Source organism: Oryza sativa, chromosome 8 (genome assembly GCF_034140825.1).
Source record: "Oryza sativa Japonica Group chromosome 8, ASM3414082v1".
Lineage (NCBI taxonomy): Eukaryota > Viridiplantae > Streptophyta > Magnoliopsida > Poales > Poaceae > Oryza > Oryza sativa.
The window spans coordinates 17,332,905-17,351,122 of record NC_089042.1 but is presented as its reverse complement, the minus strand read 5'-3'; the positions used below and the strand labels follow the sequence as shown (position 1 = coordinate 17,351,122).

The following is an 18,218-nucleotide window of genomic DNA, read 5'->3' as shown; positions in this document are numbered from 1 at the left end:
CTCATCCGATTTATAATCCGATTACACCGTTGTATTCATAACAATTAAATCTTTACAACAAGATCTCACATGATTATATTTTGATGAAAAATCATAAATTACTTTTATGATATATCTAAATTACTTCTAAATTTCACTAAGTTACTTCTTAGACATATAAAAAGTAAATTCAGTAAAGCTTAAAAGTAATTTACATATATTATAGAAATATATTATAGAAGTAACTTATAACAAAAGAAAAGTAACTTTAATTTACAACTATATCTAGATTCATTAACATCTATATGAATATGGGTAATGCTAAAATGACTTACATTATGAAAAGGGGGGAGTAACTCTCTGTAGTAGAAATAATTATATTGTGAGTGAGCTGAAATAAGAAACTATGTAGAGTAAATTCGCAAGTAAAGTGTAGAGAAGATTTATAAAGTCCACAGAATATAGAATTAACTAAAAACAATAATAAAAATAATCAACTTAGAGCATTATGAATTATGAATGTATAGGAGTAATTTAGTCAAATCTAAAAGTAACTTATATATATATATGATAAAAGTAACTTACGTATATAATAAAAGTAATTTATAAATATAAATATTTTTTCATCGTAATATAATCATGTAAGATCTTGTTGTAAAGATTTAATTGCAACAAACGTAACGGTGTAATCAGATTGTAGATCGGATAAGTAATTTGAGAGAAAATTCTATAAAAAGAAAAAAAAATAGAATGCATTGTGTGTACTTGTAACAACGGGACCTTTTCTCACGTAACTGTACTAGTAGCACAGGACCTTCTCTCATGTACTAGTAGCACTAGACCTTCTCTCACGAATGAGTGCGTTGCTCTTTAACACTAAATCTAGAGCGCTATCGGTTTAGATTTTGCGTAAAATGTAGCAAAAAAAAAGAATATTTGTGTTTAAAAAAAGAAAAAAAGGAAATAGTCGTGCGGCGGTGTTTCCCCTTCTTCCTCTCGGCGGCGACGCCGACTCCTCGTGAGTTCGTCCGCCGCCGCCGCCGCCACCACCTGCACCGATCCCCATCCATCCCGCGAGCGAGTAGGGGCGCGCGTCGGTTGTCCGGCTGCTTCCGCGGTATCCTGGTGAGAATCCATCCATGGCTACGCACGTCCACTTTCTCAGCTCTCTCTCTCCGCGTACCCTTTTTTCTTCTCGAATTTGCGTTAACCCTAGCTGCTGTTCTACAAATTTGCCTTAAGTTTGTTCTCAAAATGTTCGGGGGAGTTCAACTGAACCTCCATTTTCCCATGTTAGATCCGCCACTGTTTCGTAGTGATCAAAATGACGGTGAAACCGATGTGCATCCTGGCTTCTTCTTTTGTTTTATTTACATGTGAGTTTTGATTGATTTTGCTCAGCCTGGAGGTCCAAATATTTAGTACTGATCAATCCCAAATTCCCAATTGATTTTATCTGTAATGTGCTAGATGATCTCGGAGAAGAGGATTGATTTTGTCTGATCAGGTGTTTAATTTGGCACCAGAGTGGGATCTAGGAAGTGGTGGGAAATGGAGAAGCCGTTACAGCTTTGTCCAGGGTCAGTGAAGATAGATTTTGCCTCTGCCTCGTATGCTGGCAAGGCAGATATCGCTGCTACCGCGGCAGCGCTCTTGCATGCGCTTGGGCCGCCCCGAACACCTCCCTGCTATCAGCTCCCACTGGCAAAAGTAAATTCATCACTGCCACTATGGCCTCCAGTGATATGCCCTTCAACATTTGCCCAGAAGCGTCCTATGTCATTGCCTAGCCCACCTCCGGCCAAGAAGCTGCAAGTGCAGCAGTCTTCATCCATGCTGCCACAAGATTTTCCAAAGTTAGAGGTATTGCCAGTTGAAAAGCCCACAAAGTTGCAGGTGCGGCGGTCACCGCAACATGTATCCCCAGCGCTGAAGCAAGATTCACCGAAGATGGAGAGGCCATTGTTGCCAAGGCCTGCAACCTTTATTGACGTGTGAGTTCTCCATTTCTTGGAATAGTGAGATGGAATGCTTTGTTGAAGAAATTGAAATTGATAACTTCATATTTGTGATAGTATGATGCATACCTTTAAAGTTTTATAATTCACTGTTTGCCATTGTTTGCACTAATGCATATATGAGTTTCTTGGATTAATTGAGAAAATTAGGAGAACAGATAATGAATATGTTTCACATGGTACGTAACTGAGTTTTCCATTTGCTAGTTTACCTTTTCTTAGAGCAAGAATTGGATGGAGCACTTTACTAAAGGAGGTAAATTGTCTTCTTTTCTGTCTCTTCAGGATGCTGAGTTCTCAAAAGCCATCTAGCGAAATGTGGTCTGAAACAAAAGATGTGACACTGACAAGGAAAACAAACTGCAGCTGCAAGTATTCGAAATGCCTGAAGCTGTAGGTTCCATAATAAATTTCCTCCAATTGCTGCGTAAGAATTGTTTTTCCATATAATTTTTTTCCTATTTGATAAATATAAAACAAGTTGTTACTATTTTTTTAGAACTTTGGCGCTGCTTTTATTGCTTTGTAGAATTTTTGTTAGAAATATTATGTCAGTAGACACTCTTCAACCACAAAGTTTAGAATACATGTTCTTGTGTGAAATTAATAACCGTTAGTTGGATTTCATGTTGGTTGAAAGTTGTTTTTTGCAAGCTATCTCTTCTTTTCCCTTCCTACCTGTTTCTCTGAACGCTTGTTGCAACCTATTTCTCTGAAGGTTTGTTGCAATTATGAGATGCTGCATTTAACTTTTGCATGCTTCCATCATTGATCAATTTCCTTCCTACCTGCAAAGCCTTTTTTTTTTTGTTGCGAGGAATTTACACTTGCAAGGTTAATGGCCCTAGGCTTTTTTAGTAATAACCAGAGCCAATGACCTGGTTTCGTTTGTAACCATAATCACACATTCACACATACTAGTCTTTTGGTTTGCCTGAATTTGTAGGTATTGTGAGTGCTTTGAAAAAGGCAGATACTGCATTGGTTGCAATTGCACAAACTGTTGCAACAATGTTAATCATGAGAATGCAAGACAGGATGCTATCAATGTTGCATTGGAACGGAATCCTGCAGCTTTTATGCCAAAAGTTTTGAATAGCACAGCCCACAACTGTGAGGTAGGGCATGATGTATCTTATTGCAAGATGGCATGTTTTCTCTGTTCAGATTCTAATTCTCTAGTAGCTAGCCTATAAGCCTTAGTTATCCATATCATTTTTGGGTTAATTGTTTGCCTGTTCAGTTTGTTCATGAGCAAAAGGTATAATAAAGGACGATTTCACACTAGGTTGTGAACAGTATAAACACCGGCTTTTAACCAAACCTGGTGGGTACCACCATACCAAAATAAATGTATAATGTGTATATACCCTCTCTGTTAAGACCCAAACCCCCCCCCCCCCCCCCCCCCCCCCCCCCCCCCGCCCCATGAATTATTGTAAAATACCACTAGGCTTGCCATTTCATATCTCTTAAGTTAAGCGTGCATGTCGTCACTTTACAATTTGGAAGTTCAAAATACCTGAGAGCATGCTACGTTTTTTCACCAAGAAACTGAAATGAAACTGGCACCCTCAAGTTTTGAGACTTAGTTGGTGTCCTAAACTCTCACAGTTAACGATGCAGATATTATTTTCCAGGGACTGAAATTCATACATTGTTATGTCATTAGACAAAGTTTCATGTCTACAAGTCAGTTAGATGTTGTTTCCTTGGATTCTATTTTTGAATATTCTTTGAGGTTCAGAGCAACAGCGACACAAAATGCATTGTAATGGTCATCTAGAACTTACAGGTCTTTTCCATTGCTAGAAATTAATTTATTGTCATGATATTATTACCACTTTATTTTGTTTTTCTTGGTACTTTTCCTATGATTCAATCAGATTGGCTAAGTTTGAGTGCAGTCATATTTTAGCAGTTAACCAGTCATTGGGTGCAAAAAGCCCATGTCAAGATTTAAGGCAAAGTTTCTCATATGAAGAACCAATGAGATGTTCAGCTGCGTACTTGTATAACATATGCTTCCATGATGTGTATGAAACTCATTCTATCTTTCAATTCCAGAGCAAAGCAGCAGAGGGTGATATTGTGGGTAAACATACAAAGGGGTGTAAATGCAAGAGAACAGAGTGTCTGAAGAAATACTGTGAATGCTTCAAAGCTAGTGTTTTCTGTTCAGAGAACTGCAGATGTACGGGTTGCAAGAATTACAAGAGTAATGCAGATAGAATTTCCCAGAAGAACACTGTTCATGCGCATCATGTGCAGAATCCTGCTTCAAGTGGGATGGTTGGACAATCTGTGATAATTTTCCATGCAGCAGAAAATGACTCCAGTCTTTCATTGGCTGCATCTGTGAGCGATCATTCCATTAACAACAACACTTCACATGTAATTCTTTTGCAGCATACTTTTCAAATTTGTCACGGGCCCTGCTTCCTGATAGGCTGATACTTAATGTACAACACAATTTAAGGCTATCTACTGCAGCAATCTGGATAAGTGATGATAGTTGATTAGAGAATAATGCTTTTGTGTATAAAACAAAATAATCCTTCTGAGCAATCAAATGGCTTTTTACTAAACCTCAATCCATTCAATTAGCAAGGGTGCATAAACAGAATCTGAAACTCTGTTTGTTGACATGCCTCCTTGTTAGCTCCATTTCAGGCTCTTTCGTGTTCACTCACTTCTTCTGTTACTAGAGAAGATGCTAAAAGTCTCGTAAAATATGTACCACATGAAGTTACTTACAGGTGAAAATTTTCTCATGGTCATAATGGTTTTCTCTGTTGTACTTCTTTCATTCTACTGTATAACATATATTTCATTTTTTAAGGCCAAGTTTAGCAGACATCATCCAGATAGAAGATGTAAATGAGCTCTGTAATCTTTTAATTCTAGTGTCAAGACAAGCTGGCGCAACACTTTTAGGTATTTTTCTCTCTAAAAAACAATACTAGCGATGAGTTATTCATATTACAGTTGCTACAATATACTCTTCTATGACAATGGAATTCAACCTCTGGCTATATTTTACATGCATTTTTATTTACCACTGAATGTTGGGAACAAAACAATATGTTGGATCTTCTCAGATGGGAATTGCTTTGTTGCTCCTTTAGAGAATTTAATAAGAGTGTCAACTGGAGTGTAGGGGTGAAGAAATTGCCAAGCCATCAATTGACAACTGGCCATCTCTCTTGTGTAGGCATTAAAAGAGCACAAATCAAGTATGATAGAGCAAATATTATTGAATAAAATACTGGGACTGGTCCATCTGGTTATATTACAATATAGCCATCAGAGATTGAGATTATCTAGCCATGTTTGTATATCTGGTATAACAGAATTTTTCCCTATGCATAACCATGGAAAATTCATGTTTGAACCTTCAAAAGATGAAAATTATATCATTACAGGTCATCGAAATACCCCAGAAAGAAATGATAATGACTTTCATGTAGAAGGCAATATAGCCTTTATTTGTAACCACATATAATATGTTTAATCATTTAGTGTTTTTTATTTTTTGGGGTAAAATCATCTAGTGTTCTTGTCATTATGATCTACTAGATAACCTGTTGAGCATATTGGTGAAATGCCTCCAGCTATCCCCTTACTATCCACAAGGCTTGGGTGGATAATGTACTCTTCTCTAACCGAGCAAAGGAGCCAGAATAGTCTTGCTCTAAGTTGGGAGTTTACACCAGATGGATTTCTTTTCTTGTGGGAAATAAATATCAAACTATAAGTTATTTTTTCTTGTGTGGAATACCTAAGCATTTCTCAATTGGATATTGAAACTGTGCTTATATTCTCTCTTTTTTCTCAAGAAAAAAAATATGTTTATATCTGAAAATATCAAAATTACAATTTCTTCACTGGAACTCCTTATCTTTTTATGGTCTTGGATGTTGACTTGGTGATAAATTGCACGTCCACAACCCTCATGTCCACATATTTGACATATATCAATGCATATATCATGTTAAGTATGACACATGTGCTTGTTCTTTTTCCTTGTTTCTCTACCAAATGGCATCATGTAGCCATACGATTTGACGTGGTTGTGGTATCCAGCTAATGTAGTAATTAACAATTACATCAGCATCAGTTGTCATGCTTAGTTGAATATATATGTGGGGAATAATGCTTCCATCAGAATATACAGCCATTTGCATAGTGGTAGATCACAAAACTATGGTGATTGCATTTTGGTTTAGTTCTGCACTCTTCTTAAAAATCTAATACGCATACACGCTTCATCCTGTGTATTCTTACTAAGTTCAAACATGTTAGTTTGTGATCATCACGCTGATACCAAATCCAGCCAACTTGGGCATGTGTTATCTGCCTTTTGATATCTGAATTCATCCTTTATCCATATCTGAATAATCTTCACCAACATTTTACATGTCAGATACTCGTGGTTCATACCCATTGAATCACTAAATTCCCATCTTTACTACTAGAAATCTCTAAACGATTGCAGTACGGCATTTCATCGCAGTATTGATGCTCACTACGTTGTGAATATGCATCTTACCATGTTATATTTCATCTTAAAGTTACTAATATTTCAGAGTCAGGAATGAAGGAAAACACCAAGAGAAAAAAGTTAAATCGAGTAGATAGTTGCCTTTCTTCCACAAACCATGATAGAGAAGCAATTCAGAAAGAACCAGCTAAACAAATGTGTTCACTGGAGAAGAGCTCAAACGAAGTTCTTATTGCTGAAGGTAGGCTGGAATTGCCAAGAGCCGACCCTTTTGATATACAGAAGGGTAACAAGAGGCCTCTGTCTCCTGGAACCCAGGCACTGATGTGTGATGAGCAAGATGCAGTTTTCCAGGATTCAAAAGCTCCAGATGCAACCCCCTCAACCACAGAAGAGAATCTGGTAGACATTTTCAAAGAGCAAGAGAAGCGTGTATTGACAAATTTCCGTGACTACCTTTGTAAGCTTGCGACCTGCGGAAAATTGCAAGGTGAGTCTTTGTATGCACTCATTTGGTAACGTAAATGCAAAACTAGTTTTAAATGAGATACTGAAACCATCTAACATAACTTTGCAACTTTCCGACTCTTCATTCCTATCAGTGTTTATGCACACATAAACACCAAGATAACTGTGCTTCCTTGTCACAGAACTGAAGCTCTCTTTGGCATCAACAAATTGCAGCGAACAAGCCTTTGCCGACCACGGTAACAATTCCTCCATAACAAGGGTTGCGAAGGTAACCAGGATCAGACAAACAATCCCTCAGTTCTCCAGCAAGGCGGCAAGCACTACCGCTCTGGACGTCTGATCCTTGCTCGGACCAAAATCGGCAATGCTGGCATTTGGAAACTTATGGGGCAGAAGAGCCCTTTGCACAATGGCGTCGACAAGTGCTGAGTGCATGGGCAAACCTGACGATACCTCCAGTGGCGCTATCACAACTTGATTGGCAACTCTGGTATAAATTGATTTGGGCCCTTTCTTGGGTACTACATTTTCCCACTGCCTTGCCATGTAAACTCTCGGTGACGACATGAGCGGTTCTGTTCATCTTCCAACGTAATCAGTCGAATTGCCCTTTTTCCCTACTATCAGAGTTCATGAATCCATGGAACGGCTGAATTGACAGGATTGAACAGAACGTGCTAGTGGTGATGGCATTTGACAAGGAAGTAGTATTGCATATCTTTTTCTGAGCAAGATTTTTATTAGCTAGTTACCCATCTGCTTCTCATGATCTTTAGCACCCAAAGGGCACTCATGATTACAATTTCAGTTGACAAAGAACATGGCGTGCCAACGTATTTGATTAGCATATTATTACAATTTCATACCAGGTATAAAGTAACTACACTTTCCTGCATATGCCATGTTCTTTGTCAAATACCTGGTGCTTGCCTGTTATACGTTTTAGCACTATGTATACTAGTAATATGCCCGTGCTAAACGCTACGGTGCAATTCCATTGTCTTTAATAACTTTTAAAATTTCATGTTGGGAAAAAAATTTATATGATATGTTCACCGTATCGGCTCACCTTTCTACATTTTTCCCCTCCCTGTTAATATTTACCTCTGTATCTGTCCGGCTTCAATTTTTTCCCCGGTACAATCAGGCTGTGGAGCTGTGTTCTCTAGAAAGAAATCCCTCCTTCCACATGTAAAATGGAACGATGAATTAACACAATTAGCTAAAAAAACTTTAAAAATGGATAAGATCATATTACTATATGCCCCGTCTAATAGTTTAGGAAGCGTGCACGCAGGACCTTTCAACGACAAAGAGACAACGTGAGTGCAATTTGGAGAGACGGCGGCAGTGACGCTTTAAGCAGCCGCACGTTGCTGGAGATCGGCATGAGGGATGGTGGCGGCAACTACAGATTGTCTTCTGACCATCAAATTAAATATGAATAACTCGTCATCTCTTTGAAACAAAGGGCGCTTCCGGTTCTGTGCGTGCTTCAAACCACTTTGTATTCTCCATATTACCATATCTATAGAGTCTAATTTTCAATGAGGAACTACTGAGTTCAAATGCGAAGACGGTATAATAATACGCTATGACAACAGTGCTGCGGTTATCATTGATAAAAAGGGAATCCAAATGGAACTTGCGTTTTTGGCGCAATGGCCGAGGAATTGAGAGAATTGAATTTTACTAAAATAGTTTCATAAGCTCATGAAGTATTAACAATAACAAAAGGGAAATTTGAGCCTTCTTTGTTGTACTTGCTAATTCAATGCAAACACATATAAGCTGTAACAGATGGTTTCATATTTGAGCCTTTTTTGCTGTACAAGCTCATTGCCTGTAACAAATGCTCATTGTTGGAAAATAAGAGAGCAGATCAATCTAGAAGTCAGCTCCTCCTCTAGTTGCCAAGCTGCAAACGCATGTGAATGGAAAAAAACAACACAGTGGGTAAGTTAGGAGAAGGTGACTTTTTCTCTTTTTCTGAAGGTTGGAGCTCTGCCATTATATTAAGAAGTTGGTTTCAGACTACAATTCAAGGATATTACATGGAACAAAAAGCAACTGAGCTTTCACCATAAACTCCATTGCATAGCGAATATAGTTGGCCAGTTTATTTTTTGTTAAATTTCCTGCAGATAGAACCTTGTGGTGTACAAAAACCGATCCAAAGAACATCTGCCTGGGTTCATCTGGTGCCCAACATAGTTCTTTCGAAATTGTTACAGGTCATTGAATGATGACATGAGCACTGATTGCAGCTATCGATGCCTCAAAAAATCCTAAGCTATTATTAGAGGGGCATCAAGCATACAGAGTTATCTTGAAAGGAGAGGCTAAGTGGCTATGGAGAAGAGAAATTCCACTGACCGCTTCTTCATCGTCAATTTCCAGCCGCCGCTGGCCTTCGTGAGCCATTTTGCCGCTTCGCCCACAGTTGTCCAGCAAGAACTCAACTGCTGGGCGCTACCAGTCGTCGCACAACCATCTCAGTCGGAAGCGCTGGGTTGCTTCTAACTAAAATTACTAAAGAAAATCCGGTCATGAATTTCACAACTTGAAGTCCATGTGAAAGAGGCCAAATCAGTATGGTCTTTATATTTATTCTTTGCCTTCATAATACACTGGAGAGTTGAGCATGACGATATTAACTAAATGAGCCTTGATCATCTGGGCATGGTATGCTTATTATATAAGATAAAAAAAATGTTCTTTAATTACAACTATCTACATATCTCTATGTCTACTTGGGTAACACGCAGCATTCTAGCTGAACAATATCCTTCCAAGCTCAAACCATTTGTTCAGAAAGGACGAATGAAAATAATTTGTTCCTTAATATATCTATTTTCTCATGATCAAGAGCAACTTTAATATTTATGTTGAAATCGATTACCAGATAATAACCTGCAGCGCATCTAAAGGTAAAATGGGTTTCATAACGTCAAAAGATATCGGGTATGGAAATATTTCACCCAAACATTCTGATGAAATGAGGATCTACCTTTGTCATCCATATTGGCACAAAGAAAAATGTTACTGTATCAAGCATTTTACAGAAGTAAGCAATGGCCAAGAAGTAGATGCCTCACCTCTAGCTGCCCTCTACCTGCAACAGCATACAGCACGGTGGATCCACGGAAGTCGAGATACTCCGACACGTCGGAGCGACGCTCGATGAGCTCCCTCAGCATCTCCACGCTGCCGCCCCCCGCGGCGGCGTGGACTGCCCTACTCATCATTTCCAGCCAGAACACCGAGGAGCAGCCACCACCGCTCCTGCGCCTTCCCCGTTGGGACAATTCGTCGAGCACCTCGGCGACATGGCGTGGTCCAGCAGCAGCTTGAACACCTCGGCGTTCCCGCCCCTCGCGGCGGCGTAGAACATGTCCATCACGCCATGCTCGCCCTCGCCAAACACCAGCAAGGGATCCCTGTCCATAAGCTCCTGCACGAACGCCATGTCCCCCGCCGACGCCGCCGAGTAGAGCAGCCACCCACCGTAGCCCGCCCGGAGCAGCGTGTTCTCGGCGGCGGCGCTGTTCTTGCACTCACACTCCAGCAGAGCCGCGCAAGGGTTAAACTCGTCGGGAGCAGTGCAGATCGAGGGGGATCGGGGGCGGCGCCGCCGATGATGGGGACCGGCGATGCGGGCTGACCGGGGGCGGCACCGCCGATGATGGGGACCGGCGATACGGGCTGACCGGGGGCGGCGCGAATGCAGACCGGCGACGCGGAAGCGAGGGATCCGGGTGGAGGGGGCGGTGATTTGCCAGGGGGAGGGGAAGCGATCCGGTCTGGATCGGATCGGATCGGGAGGTGCTCGAGAGAGGCGCGCGGTCGCGCGAATGCGGAGGAGGCGCGGTGATTGCGGCAGAGAGGGGGGTGTGGGACGCGCGCTGATCTGGGACGTTGGATCCAAAATCTTCAGATGGGTTTCGACCGTTGGATATGTGATATGATGAATGAGTAAAACTATTTGTTCAACTATAGGGTAGATACATACCGAGCATCTCACAAGCTACTATTATTGATATGAACACGAAATTGTAATCACATGCGAAATACGTTGGTTTTTTTAAGTTACAGAAAATTGCTAATCGTTATTTTAGTATTTTGAAGTTAAATTAAAAAAAAATAAATTGAGAGTAGTTTTTATAGATCTCCAGGATTTGCCGGCCCATCCTTCGAAGATGCTCATAGGGGTAGGGTTTGCGTGCACGCATTCATAGGGGTGAGTGTGCATGCGTTGTGAGTGTCTGTGTTGTACCGTGTAATTCTTAAAAAAAAAATCGTGTTAAGAACTTAAGAGCAAAAAGTTTTGCAATCATATAAAGATGACATCATTCTAGACAATAAGGTTAAACTATTGAATTGTATCATATGTGAAATACGTTGGTTTTTTTAAGTTATAGAAAGTTGCTAATCGTTATTTTAGTATTCTGAAGTTAAATTAAAAATAAAATTGAGAGTAGGTCTTATAACCTGTAGCTAAATTTTATCGTGTTAAGAACTTAACAACAAAAGTTTCCCAATCGTAATAAGATAGCATCATTTTAGACAATAAGGTTAAATTATTGAATTGTGTGAACTATAGTTATAACTAATATAATTTGAAGACGTCTAGCAATATTTGAGAAGAAAAAGACGAATAAGTAAAATGCAGGCTTACATTAATATACTCGCTCAATCTTTACAAATACTTTTAATCACTATATCTACTACATATAAAATTATTACATTCTCCATTTATTGAATCAAATAATACTATTAGCAAATCAAACCAGCTCAGGCTTTGGTCGTTGGTAAAAAACGTTTTTTTACTAGTCTGGCTTCGGCTTCCTGACCAGCGGTAGCGCTAGCTTGGTGAGTATCTGTCCCTTCAATTGAGGACAAATTTAACTATTAGGTGGCAACCCTCTAAACGCCCGATTAGTGCCTCTCTCTCCCTCTTCATCTCACCATACTACCCCCTTCATGCTGGTCGTCTCAATCTTATAGCCACCTCGCTAGCCGTTGTAGATTGGTAGCCACCCTACCAATTGCCGGAAGCCTCCCTGTTACCATGCCTGCTCATTGTTGGAGGAGCTCTAGCACAAGGTAAGCGTTGAGGCCAAATAACTCGCCAGGCGATAAGAGGAAGTTTGGTGCAGGAGGAGTCCCCACTTAGAAGTGGAGGTATTTTTTTAATAACAATGGGTCTCCAAGGACAACAGTTGTGAAGAGAGACCTAGGCGGCAGAGGAACTAGAGGGCGTAGGGTTCCCCAGGTTAGGATGTGACGTCAAGCTCGTCGCCACCCAAGTTCCAAGATGCACACCTTGTCTTTGTCGAGCTCAAGCGGTCACCTCATCGTCAGGGTTGACGCCCTCCTTCATGTTAGAGCTAGTTTGACAACTAGCGGGTACAACGATAGGGACTTTGCTATGATTAAGGTGGCTGTTAGGCTTTAACAGCTAGCGAAGAAATGAAATATAAAGAAATTGCTAACCTTGCTATGCTAGCGGGCCATGTAGATAAAAGTATAACAAACCACCTTTATTGGATGATAATTTTGTGAAGACAAAATTAAAAGGAGGCATTTAGCTCCCTCTATCAAAATCCTCTTGCTTAAGATCGGAGAGACGTGGTCGCTGACACGTGGGCCCGATGGCAATGGGCTCCACGTGTCAGTGAGACAAATGACTACTCTCCCAACCCCGTCCCCGTCCCTCCCCTACTCTCTCGCCTTCTGTTCCTCCCCCTCTCCCTTCCAACTTCCCAAGCGCGCGCGGGGAGACGATCGGCGACGGCGACGGCGAGGCGGAATGGACAGCGGGAACGTGGTGGTGTGCGACAACGGCACCGGGGTAAGCCCGCCCTCCCCCCCTCCTCCCGCAGCCTGATCCCTGATCCAGCGTGGCGACCTCCCTCCCTCCCTCTCTACCTCCACGCTCCTGCCCCTAGATCTGCACCCCCTCCGTCCCGGTTCTTCTTCTTGGACGGTTTCTTGGATTTCTTCTGAAATTTCCTGAATATATACGATAGGATTGTTTCTCTCTCTTTGGTTGGGGAGTAATTAGCATCTGTGCTCTAGATTCATTTGTGCCGAATAAGTTTTGCTGCTTACTACTGAGCTGTAATTAATCTAGGATGAAATGATACGTGTGCACATTGCAAGAAATTGAAGGGGGAAATTGCTCTAGTATGGTGGAATTATTGTTCTCCACATAGGCAGGAAAAATTGCTGTAATACGATGAGATTATTGTTCTCTGTTGAATCTTTAGATAATGTCCTTCCAAATGCGGAACTGGAATAGATAATGTTCATTCATATAAACCACATTAGTTTGATATTTTGCGGTCCAAAAGAAATTATGCTGTTGTCTTTGGCTTAGTTTCTGTTAAGTATTTTCCACATCATTCCTGTGGCTTGATGTTCGATATGCTTAAAGCCTTAAACAACAGCAGAACATATCATATTCATAGGTGATCTTGTTAATTTCTAATTCGGTACCTAATGGCTAATGTTGCAGTATGTAAAGTGTGGCTTTGCGGGAGAGAACTTCCCTACATCTGTGTTCCCTTGTGTTGTTGGGCGACCATTGCTCCGTTATGAGGAGTCACTCCAGGAGCAGGAATTGACGGTCTGAAATCAATGTCTATCTTTGTGTTTCTGGCATTCCCTCATTCTGTCTCTCTCTCAGTACACCTTATAATTGTGATTGTGTTCCACGCAGGATATTGTGGTTGGAGCGGCTTGTGCTGACTTGAGGCATCAACTTGACGTATCATATCCTGTTACAAATGGGATTGTTCAAAGTTGGGATGATATGGGCCATATATGGGATCATGCATTTTACAGTGAGCTGAAAGTATGACTTTTCATATGATTTATATTACTTTAACATCAGACCCTTTTAAATTTATATGCTCATAATTCATCAACATTCTCCGTTATGTGTCTTGAAATCTCTTAGCTCTAGGTAAATCAATGTATTTCTATTTTGTTTCTTTAGGTTGATCCTTCTGAGTGTAAAATTCTACTGACAGATCCACCACTCAATCCTGTGAAAAATCGTGAAAAAATGGTAGGTTGTTTTCTCCCATCTGGCTGTTCTGTACTATGAAATTTGTTTTTTAAGATATCACTAACTAGCAAATTGAATCCTACGATAAATAGATTGAGACAATGTTTGAGAAATACAACTTTGCTGGGGTATTCATCCAGGTCCAAGCTGTTCTTTCGCTATATGCTCAAGGTACTCTCTCTCTCTCTCTCCCCTTCCCCCCCTCTCAGTATACAGACACATGTATGAGCTTGCACACCTACAAACACAAAATGTACTGGTTCTTTTCTTAACATGTATTATGTTTGTATCCTTTCCAGGTTTGCTGACTGGACTTGTCATAGACTCTGGTGATGGTGTCACTCATGTGGTATGATAATAATAGTCTTCCCTATATTGTACAATCTACAAAGATTTGAAATGCAGAGATTCCATTTCTGTTAATCTTGTGGTGCACTACAAAAATATCTATCTGATGCATGTTTATAATTTTCTACTGTGCTAATGGGTATTCCTCAACTCAACAACTAAGAGGATCTACCTTTTTTTGTTGATCCAGTGAAGATGTATGACCAAGACTATATGCATACCTTGTTTCCTTGTAGGCGGCTTAGTAGAAATCACAGCCATTGAACACCATAATCTATGATTTCTGGTCAAAATGTCGATCATGGAAATAAAATGATAATTTAAACTATACTCCATAGTCCATAGTTAGTATGGCATGCTAGTGCCCGTTTAGTTATTCTCGCACATAGCCAGTTAACATTGTAAGGTTATCACCAACGTGTGTAGTAAGTAGTAAGCACAAAAAGTTAAGCAATTGAATACTGACTATTGTCAATTTGCAATGTGAAAGAAAGTTTTATCTAGATTTACTTTTGCCCGTCATGTTTATTATGATCCAGGTGCCGGTAGTTGATGGATTCTCTTACCCACATATTACAAAAAGAATGAATGTAGCTGGAAGGCACATAACATCTTATCTTGTTGATCTACTCTCAAGAAGAGGGTAATACTCTTTATCATTTTTATATGTTTGTAGATAAAAGATGCTCTGAAAACACAGGCTTATGCAATTGTTTGCTTCAGTGTTTTTCTTATCAACTTAATTTCGTGCTTTAAAGGTATGCTATGAACAAATCTGCCGACTTTGAAACAGTCCGGGAAATAAAAGAGAAACTATGTTATTTAAGGTCAGTTGCTTTATTGTTCTTAATTGTTTTCGCTATAGCTTGCTGTCACATTTCATAGAATTGAAAAGGGAAAATATGTACAGCTATGATTACAAGCGTGAATACCAGCTAGGACTTGAAACCACTATCCTTGTCAAAAGCTACACTGTAAGTATGTTAACCTGCTTTGTTTCTATTTGGTCCCTTTTTGTATTATTGGCTGAACTTTTGTCATCAGCTTCCAGATGGAAGGGTAATCAAAGTGGGCACTGAACGGTTTCAAGCTCCTGAGGCTCTTTTTACTCCTGTAAGCTTGTACTCATACTATTCTTTCATAGCTTGCTGATATACATTAAGGCATGCATTTCTCTGTTAGGATCAGTACCAACATAACATTGATAAAACATTTGTTGAGCAGGAACTCATAGATGTTGAGGGTGATGGAATGGCAGATATGGCGTTCCGTTGCATTCAAGAAATGGACATCGACAACCGGATGACAGTATACAGCTTACCCATACAATATGCTATATTTTGTTGCTCCAATCTTTTCACTTGCTTTTGTTTATCTTCAAGTATTTATTTGTAACATTGTTGATGAATTGATGAGTTAGATATAGAACCTCTGTAGTCTTCAATTGAAATTTCGAAGGCACACTTTGAATTCAACTACACATGGCTTGTCTAGTGAATTTGTGCATAAGATAATCTTTGATAATTTAGGATTACTTTGTTTTGTTATTTGGTAGCAACTTGATAAGACCATGGTTTTGCATAAAAAATCCACTTACATATATACATGATTTTTATGTTGTTGTCTTAAATTAGAACTTGCACAGGTAAACACCATAAGTTGAATTACTGTCAAATGCTGAACACACTTCCAAATGTTGATAATTTTTCATATTTAGTACATGTGTATGTGTTAATGTAAATTAAGTCAAGAAGGGACAAATAAATGCCAGTTATGTTAGTCTCTATACTTGATTAATTGTATTTTAAGTTGTTATGAAGTACTTCTAGATAAGCATTGGATCATGTGTTCTTCTCTCATTGGATGTCTGGATAACATCTTGCAGCTTTATCAACATATTGTCCTGAGTGGGGGAAGTACCATGTATCCTGGTCTGCCAAGTCGGTAAGATTTGACAAACATATCCCGCTCTGTCTTCTTTTGTTTACTACAGTACATATTAACGATTAGTTTCAAACAACACTATTTTTACACTGAAGCTCACATCATTTTTGGTGGTCTATGCCACTCTGATTTTTTGCCTGTTCTATTTCTTACCAATGTATGTGTTTAGCTGTTTTTATAAGCTTCAATATTGGGTATGACTTAACACATTACAACATTTTTGAAGACTAGAGAAGGAAATGCTTGATCGCTATCTTGATGTGGTTCTGAAGGGAAACAAAGATGGACTGAAGGTAATATTTTTTTGTGGTTATTTTGTAGCTGACAACAGTTGAAAATTTCATAAGCTTATTGAAATCAAACACAAGGAAATTCCCAAGTTTTTTTTCCAGTGCAACACATTTTCTTATTCAATAATGGATGTTGTCTTTTCAGTAAGGAATGTGACCATTTTCACTTCTGTCTATGTGCAGAAATTGCGTTTGCGGATAGAGGATCCGCCACGGAGAAAACACATGGTTTACCTGGGTGGTGCAGTACTCGCTGGAATCATGAAGGTAATATACTTTTCCCACAGCGTTATATATCTATCGGTTATTATAAGCAAAGCCTTGGGACAAAGTAGAGAGGTGAACAGAAAAGGAGCACAAAAGATGAAATCATGCATTACTGTGTGTGCATTGTCGCATGGGAATCTGCTCATTTTGCTTTATTACTTTGCTGACGGCTGTTCACCTAGCAGGATTCACCTGAATTCTGGATTACAAGGCAGGAATACCAGGAAGAAGGCCTTGCGTGCCTAAGGAAGTGTGGACAAGCATAGCCGTCGAGTATGTTCCTATGATCCTACCTAGATTCTCATCAACAGCAGATGTGAAAGGCTCTCTCATTCTGTTTGCAGGAGACAAAAAGGAAACCTATGTTTAGATGATGGATGCACATTACTTGTAGAAAGATGAGCACATAGTGTTGTTTGTTGTCCCTATTGTTCAGGATACTTGTTGGTGCATGTTGTAGCCTAGAAGCCACTATGAACACAAACTCACCATATAACCATGATGAGCAAACATTAGATATATTTCATTTTCTATTGGTAATATACCTATGAACACAACACATATTTCTACTTACTATATTATGTACTGGTGAGCTGATGCTCTTCATTTGGTCCCTGTACTGCTAGGGCAAATCAATTTACTGATAGGGAAAGTCAATTTACAACGAAGCCCTTAACATTAGAATTGCTTTGAGATTTGTGCGGATGGCATATATTTCAATGGATCGCAATATTGTATTCTTCTTTTTAGTATATCGTGAATCTTAACAAAACATCTAATTGTTCAGCATAGCACTTATATTGTAAAAATCATCTTCTCTACTGTTGTATGAAACTTTTTGCTGCCTATATTTATCTTCATCCAAGAAATCTGTGAGTTTCTTAATCAGCTGCAAACTTTTAGCAAGTTCTGTGCTTTAACTCAGCCCATTTAGGAAAGGTCATGTTCCATTTTCCAAAATTGTACTCTTTGCTCAAATATATTTTCTGAAATTGTTTCTTTTCCGTGTTTGGTAGAATTTGAATTATTTTCCGCATTTTAACACAAGATGTTTGGCAGAATTTGAATTGTTCACCGCATTTAACACGAAGATATTGTGCTAAATCAATAGTTAAATGCCTTGCATACGATGTTGCTCTTGGTGAACAACAATCCATTGTCCAATGATGTGCAAGCGGGGAATTCTGAATTTATGAGACGCAACCAAGCCAGGGTAGTGGCTCCAATGATTCAAAAATGTAAGGATTGCGGAAACCAGAATTGAATAACCAAAGGAATCCCAAAATTACAGAGTTCTAGTCCAATCTGAAACGAACGGTACC

At 39.5% G+C, this 18,218-nt stretch overlaps 2 protein-coding genes, 1 long non-coding RNA gene and 1 other non-coding gene across 10 annotated transcripts; 3 read left to right on the top strand and 1 right to left on the bottom strand.

Moving 5' to 3' along the window:
* Nucleotides 1–997: 997 nt before the first annotated feature.
* LOC4345404 (protein tesmin/TSO1-like CXC 5) lies at nt 998–7,867 on the top strand. 4 transcript variants are annotated; one of them, XM_066303517.1, is made up of 9 exons: nt 998–1,104; nt 1,506–1,973; nt 2,283–2,390; nt 2,944–3,115; nt 4,065–4,391; nt 4,671–4,756; nt 4,840–4,934; nt 6,587–6,991; nt 7,152–7,867. In XM_066303517.1, the coding sequence occupies exons 2-9, from the start codon at nt 1,531–1,533 to the stop codon at nt 7,310–7,312; spliced, it is 1,797 nt and encodes a 598-aa protein (XP_066159614.1). In that variant the 5' UTR covers nt 998–1,104; nt 1,506–1,530; the 3' UTR covers nt 7,313–7,867. The 4 variants fall into 4 exon arrangements, with proteins under 4 accessions (XP_066159614.1, XP_066159615.1, XP_015650564.1 ...); XM_066303518.1 differs by having other exon boundaries at nt 1,487–1,973; XM_015795078.3 differs by having other exon boundaries at nt 1,450–1,973.
* Nucleotides 7,868–8,907: 1,040 nt separating this feature from the next.
* On the top strand, nt 8,908–9,054 carry LOC112936284 (small nucleolar RNA J26). The gene has a single exon (XR_003238411.1). It is a non-coding gene; the product is annotated as a small nucleolar RNA J26 (small nucleolar RNA).
* A 16-nt stretch (nt 9,055–9,070) lies between these two features.
* LOC9266842 (uncharacterized) lies at nt 9,071–10,853 on the bottom strand. The gene is made up of 2 exons (XR_010734518.1): nt 10,071–10,853; nt 9,071–9,504 (listed from the first exon to the last, which is right to left on the bottom strand). It is a non-coding gene; the product is annotated as an uncharacterized lncRNA (long non-coding RNA).
* A 1,818-nt stretch (nt 10,854–12,671) lies between these two features.
* Nucleotides 12,672–17,577, top strand: LOC4345402 (actin-related protein 2-like). Of its 4 annotated transcripts, none has more exons than XR_010742881.1 (16): nt 12,696–12,826; nt 13,493–13,603; nt 13,697–13,831; nt 13,976–14,047; nt 14,140–14,218; nt 14,347–14,396; nt 14,935–15,038; nt 15,154–15,222; nt 15,306–15,369; nt 15,440–15,508; nt 15,620–15,703; nt 16,281–16,339; nt 16,571–16,632; nt 16,813–16,896; nt 17,082–17,169; nt 17,241–17,509. XR_010742881.1 is itself a non-coding variant. In XM_015792840.3 (16 exons), the coding sequence occupies exons 1-15, from the start codon at nt 12,785–12,787 to the stop codon at nt 17,160–17,162; spliced, it is 1,170 nt and encodes a 389-aa protein (XP_015648326.1). In that variant the 5' UTR covers nt 12,696–12,784; the 3' UTR covers nt 17,163–17,169; nt 17,241–17,509. The 4 variants fall into 4 exon arrangements, 2 of the variants coding, with proteins under 2 accessions (NP_001409474.1, XP_015648326.1); XM_015792840.3 differs by having other exon boundaries at nt 16,566–16,632; NM_001422545.1 differs by having other exon boundaries at nt 12,672–12,826; nt 16,566–16,632; nt 17,082–17,577.
* Nucleotides 17,578–18,218: the final 641 nt, after the last annotated feature.

What these genes read in the sequence shown, in the direction of transcription:
- LOC4345404 (XM_066303517.1), top strand. Translation starts at nt 1,531, where the DNA reads ATGGAGAAGCCGTTACAGCTTTGTCCAGGGTCAGTGAAGATAGATTTT. An exon ending in TTAACAACAACACTTCACAT is followed by an intron (nt 4,392 to 4,670) that starts GTAATTCTTTTG and finishes GCTCCATTTCAG; the next exon opens with GCTCTTTCGTGTTCACTCAC. An exon ending in GACCTGCGGAAAATTGCAAG is followed by an intron (nt 6,992 to 7,151) that starts GTGAGTCTTTGT and finishes TCCTTGTCACAG; the next exon opens with AACTGAAGCTCTCTTTGGCA.
- LOC4345402 (NM_001422545.1), top strand. Translation starts at nt 12,785, where the DNA reads ATGGACAGCGGGAACGTGGTGGTGTGCGACAACGGCACCGGG. An exon ending in TGTGCGACAACGGCACCGGG is followed by an intron (nt 12,827 to 13,492) that starts GTAAGCCCGCCC and finishes CTAATGTTGCAG; the next exon opens with TATGTAAAGTGTGGCTTTGC. An exon ending in GAGAAACTATGTTATTTAAG is followed by an intron (nt 15,223 to 15,305) that starts GTCAGTTGCTTT and finishes AAATATGTACAG; the next exon opens with CTATGATTACAAGCGTGAAT.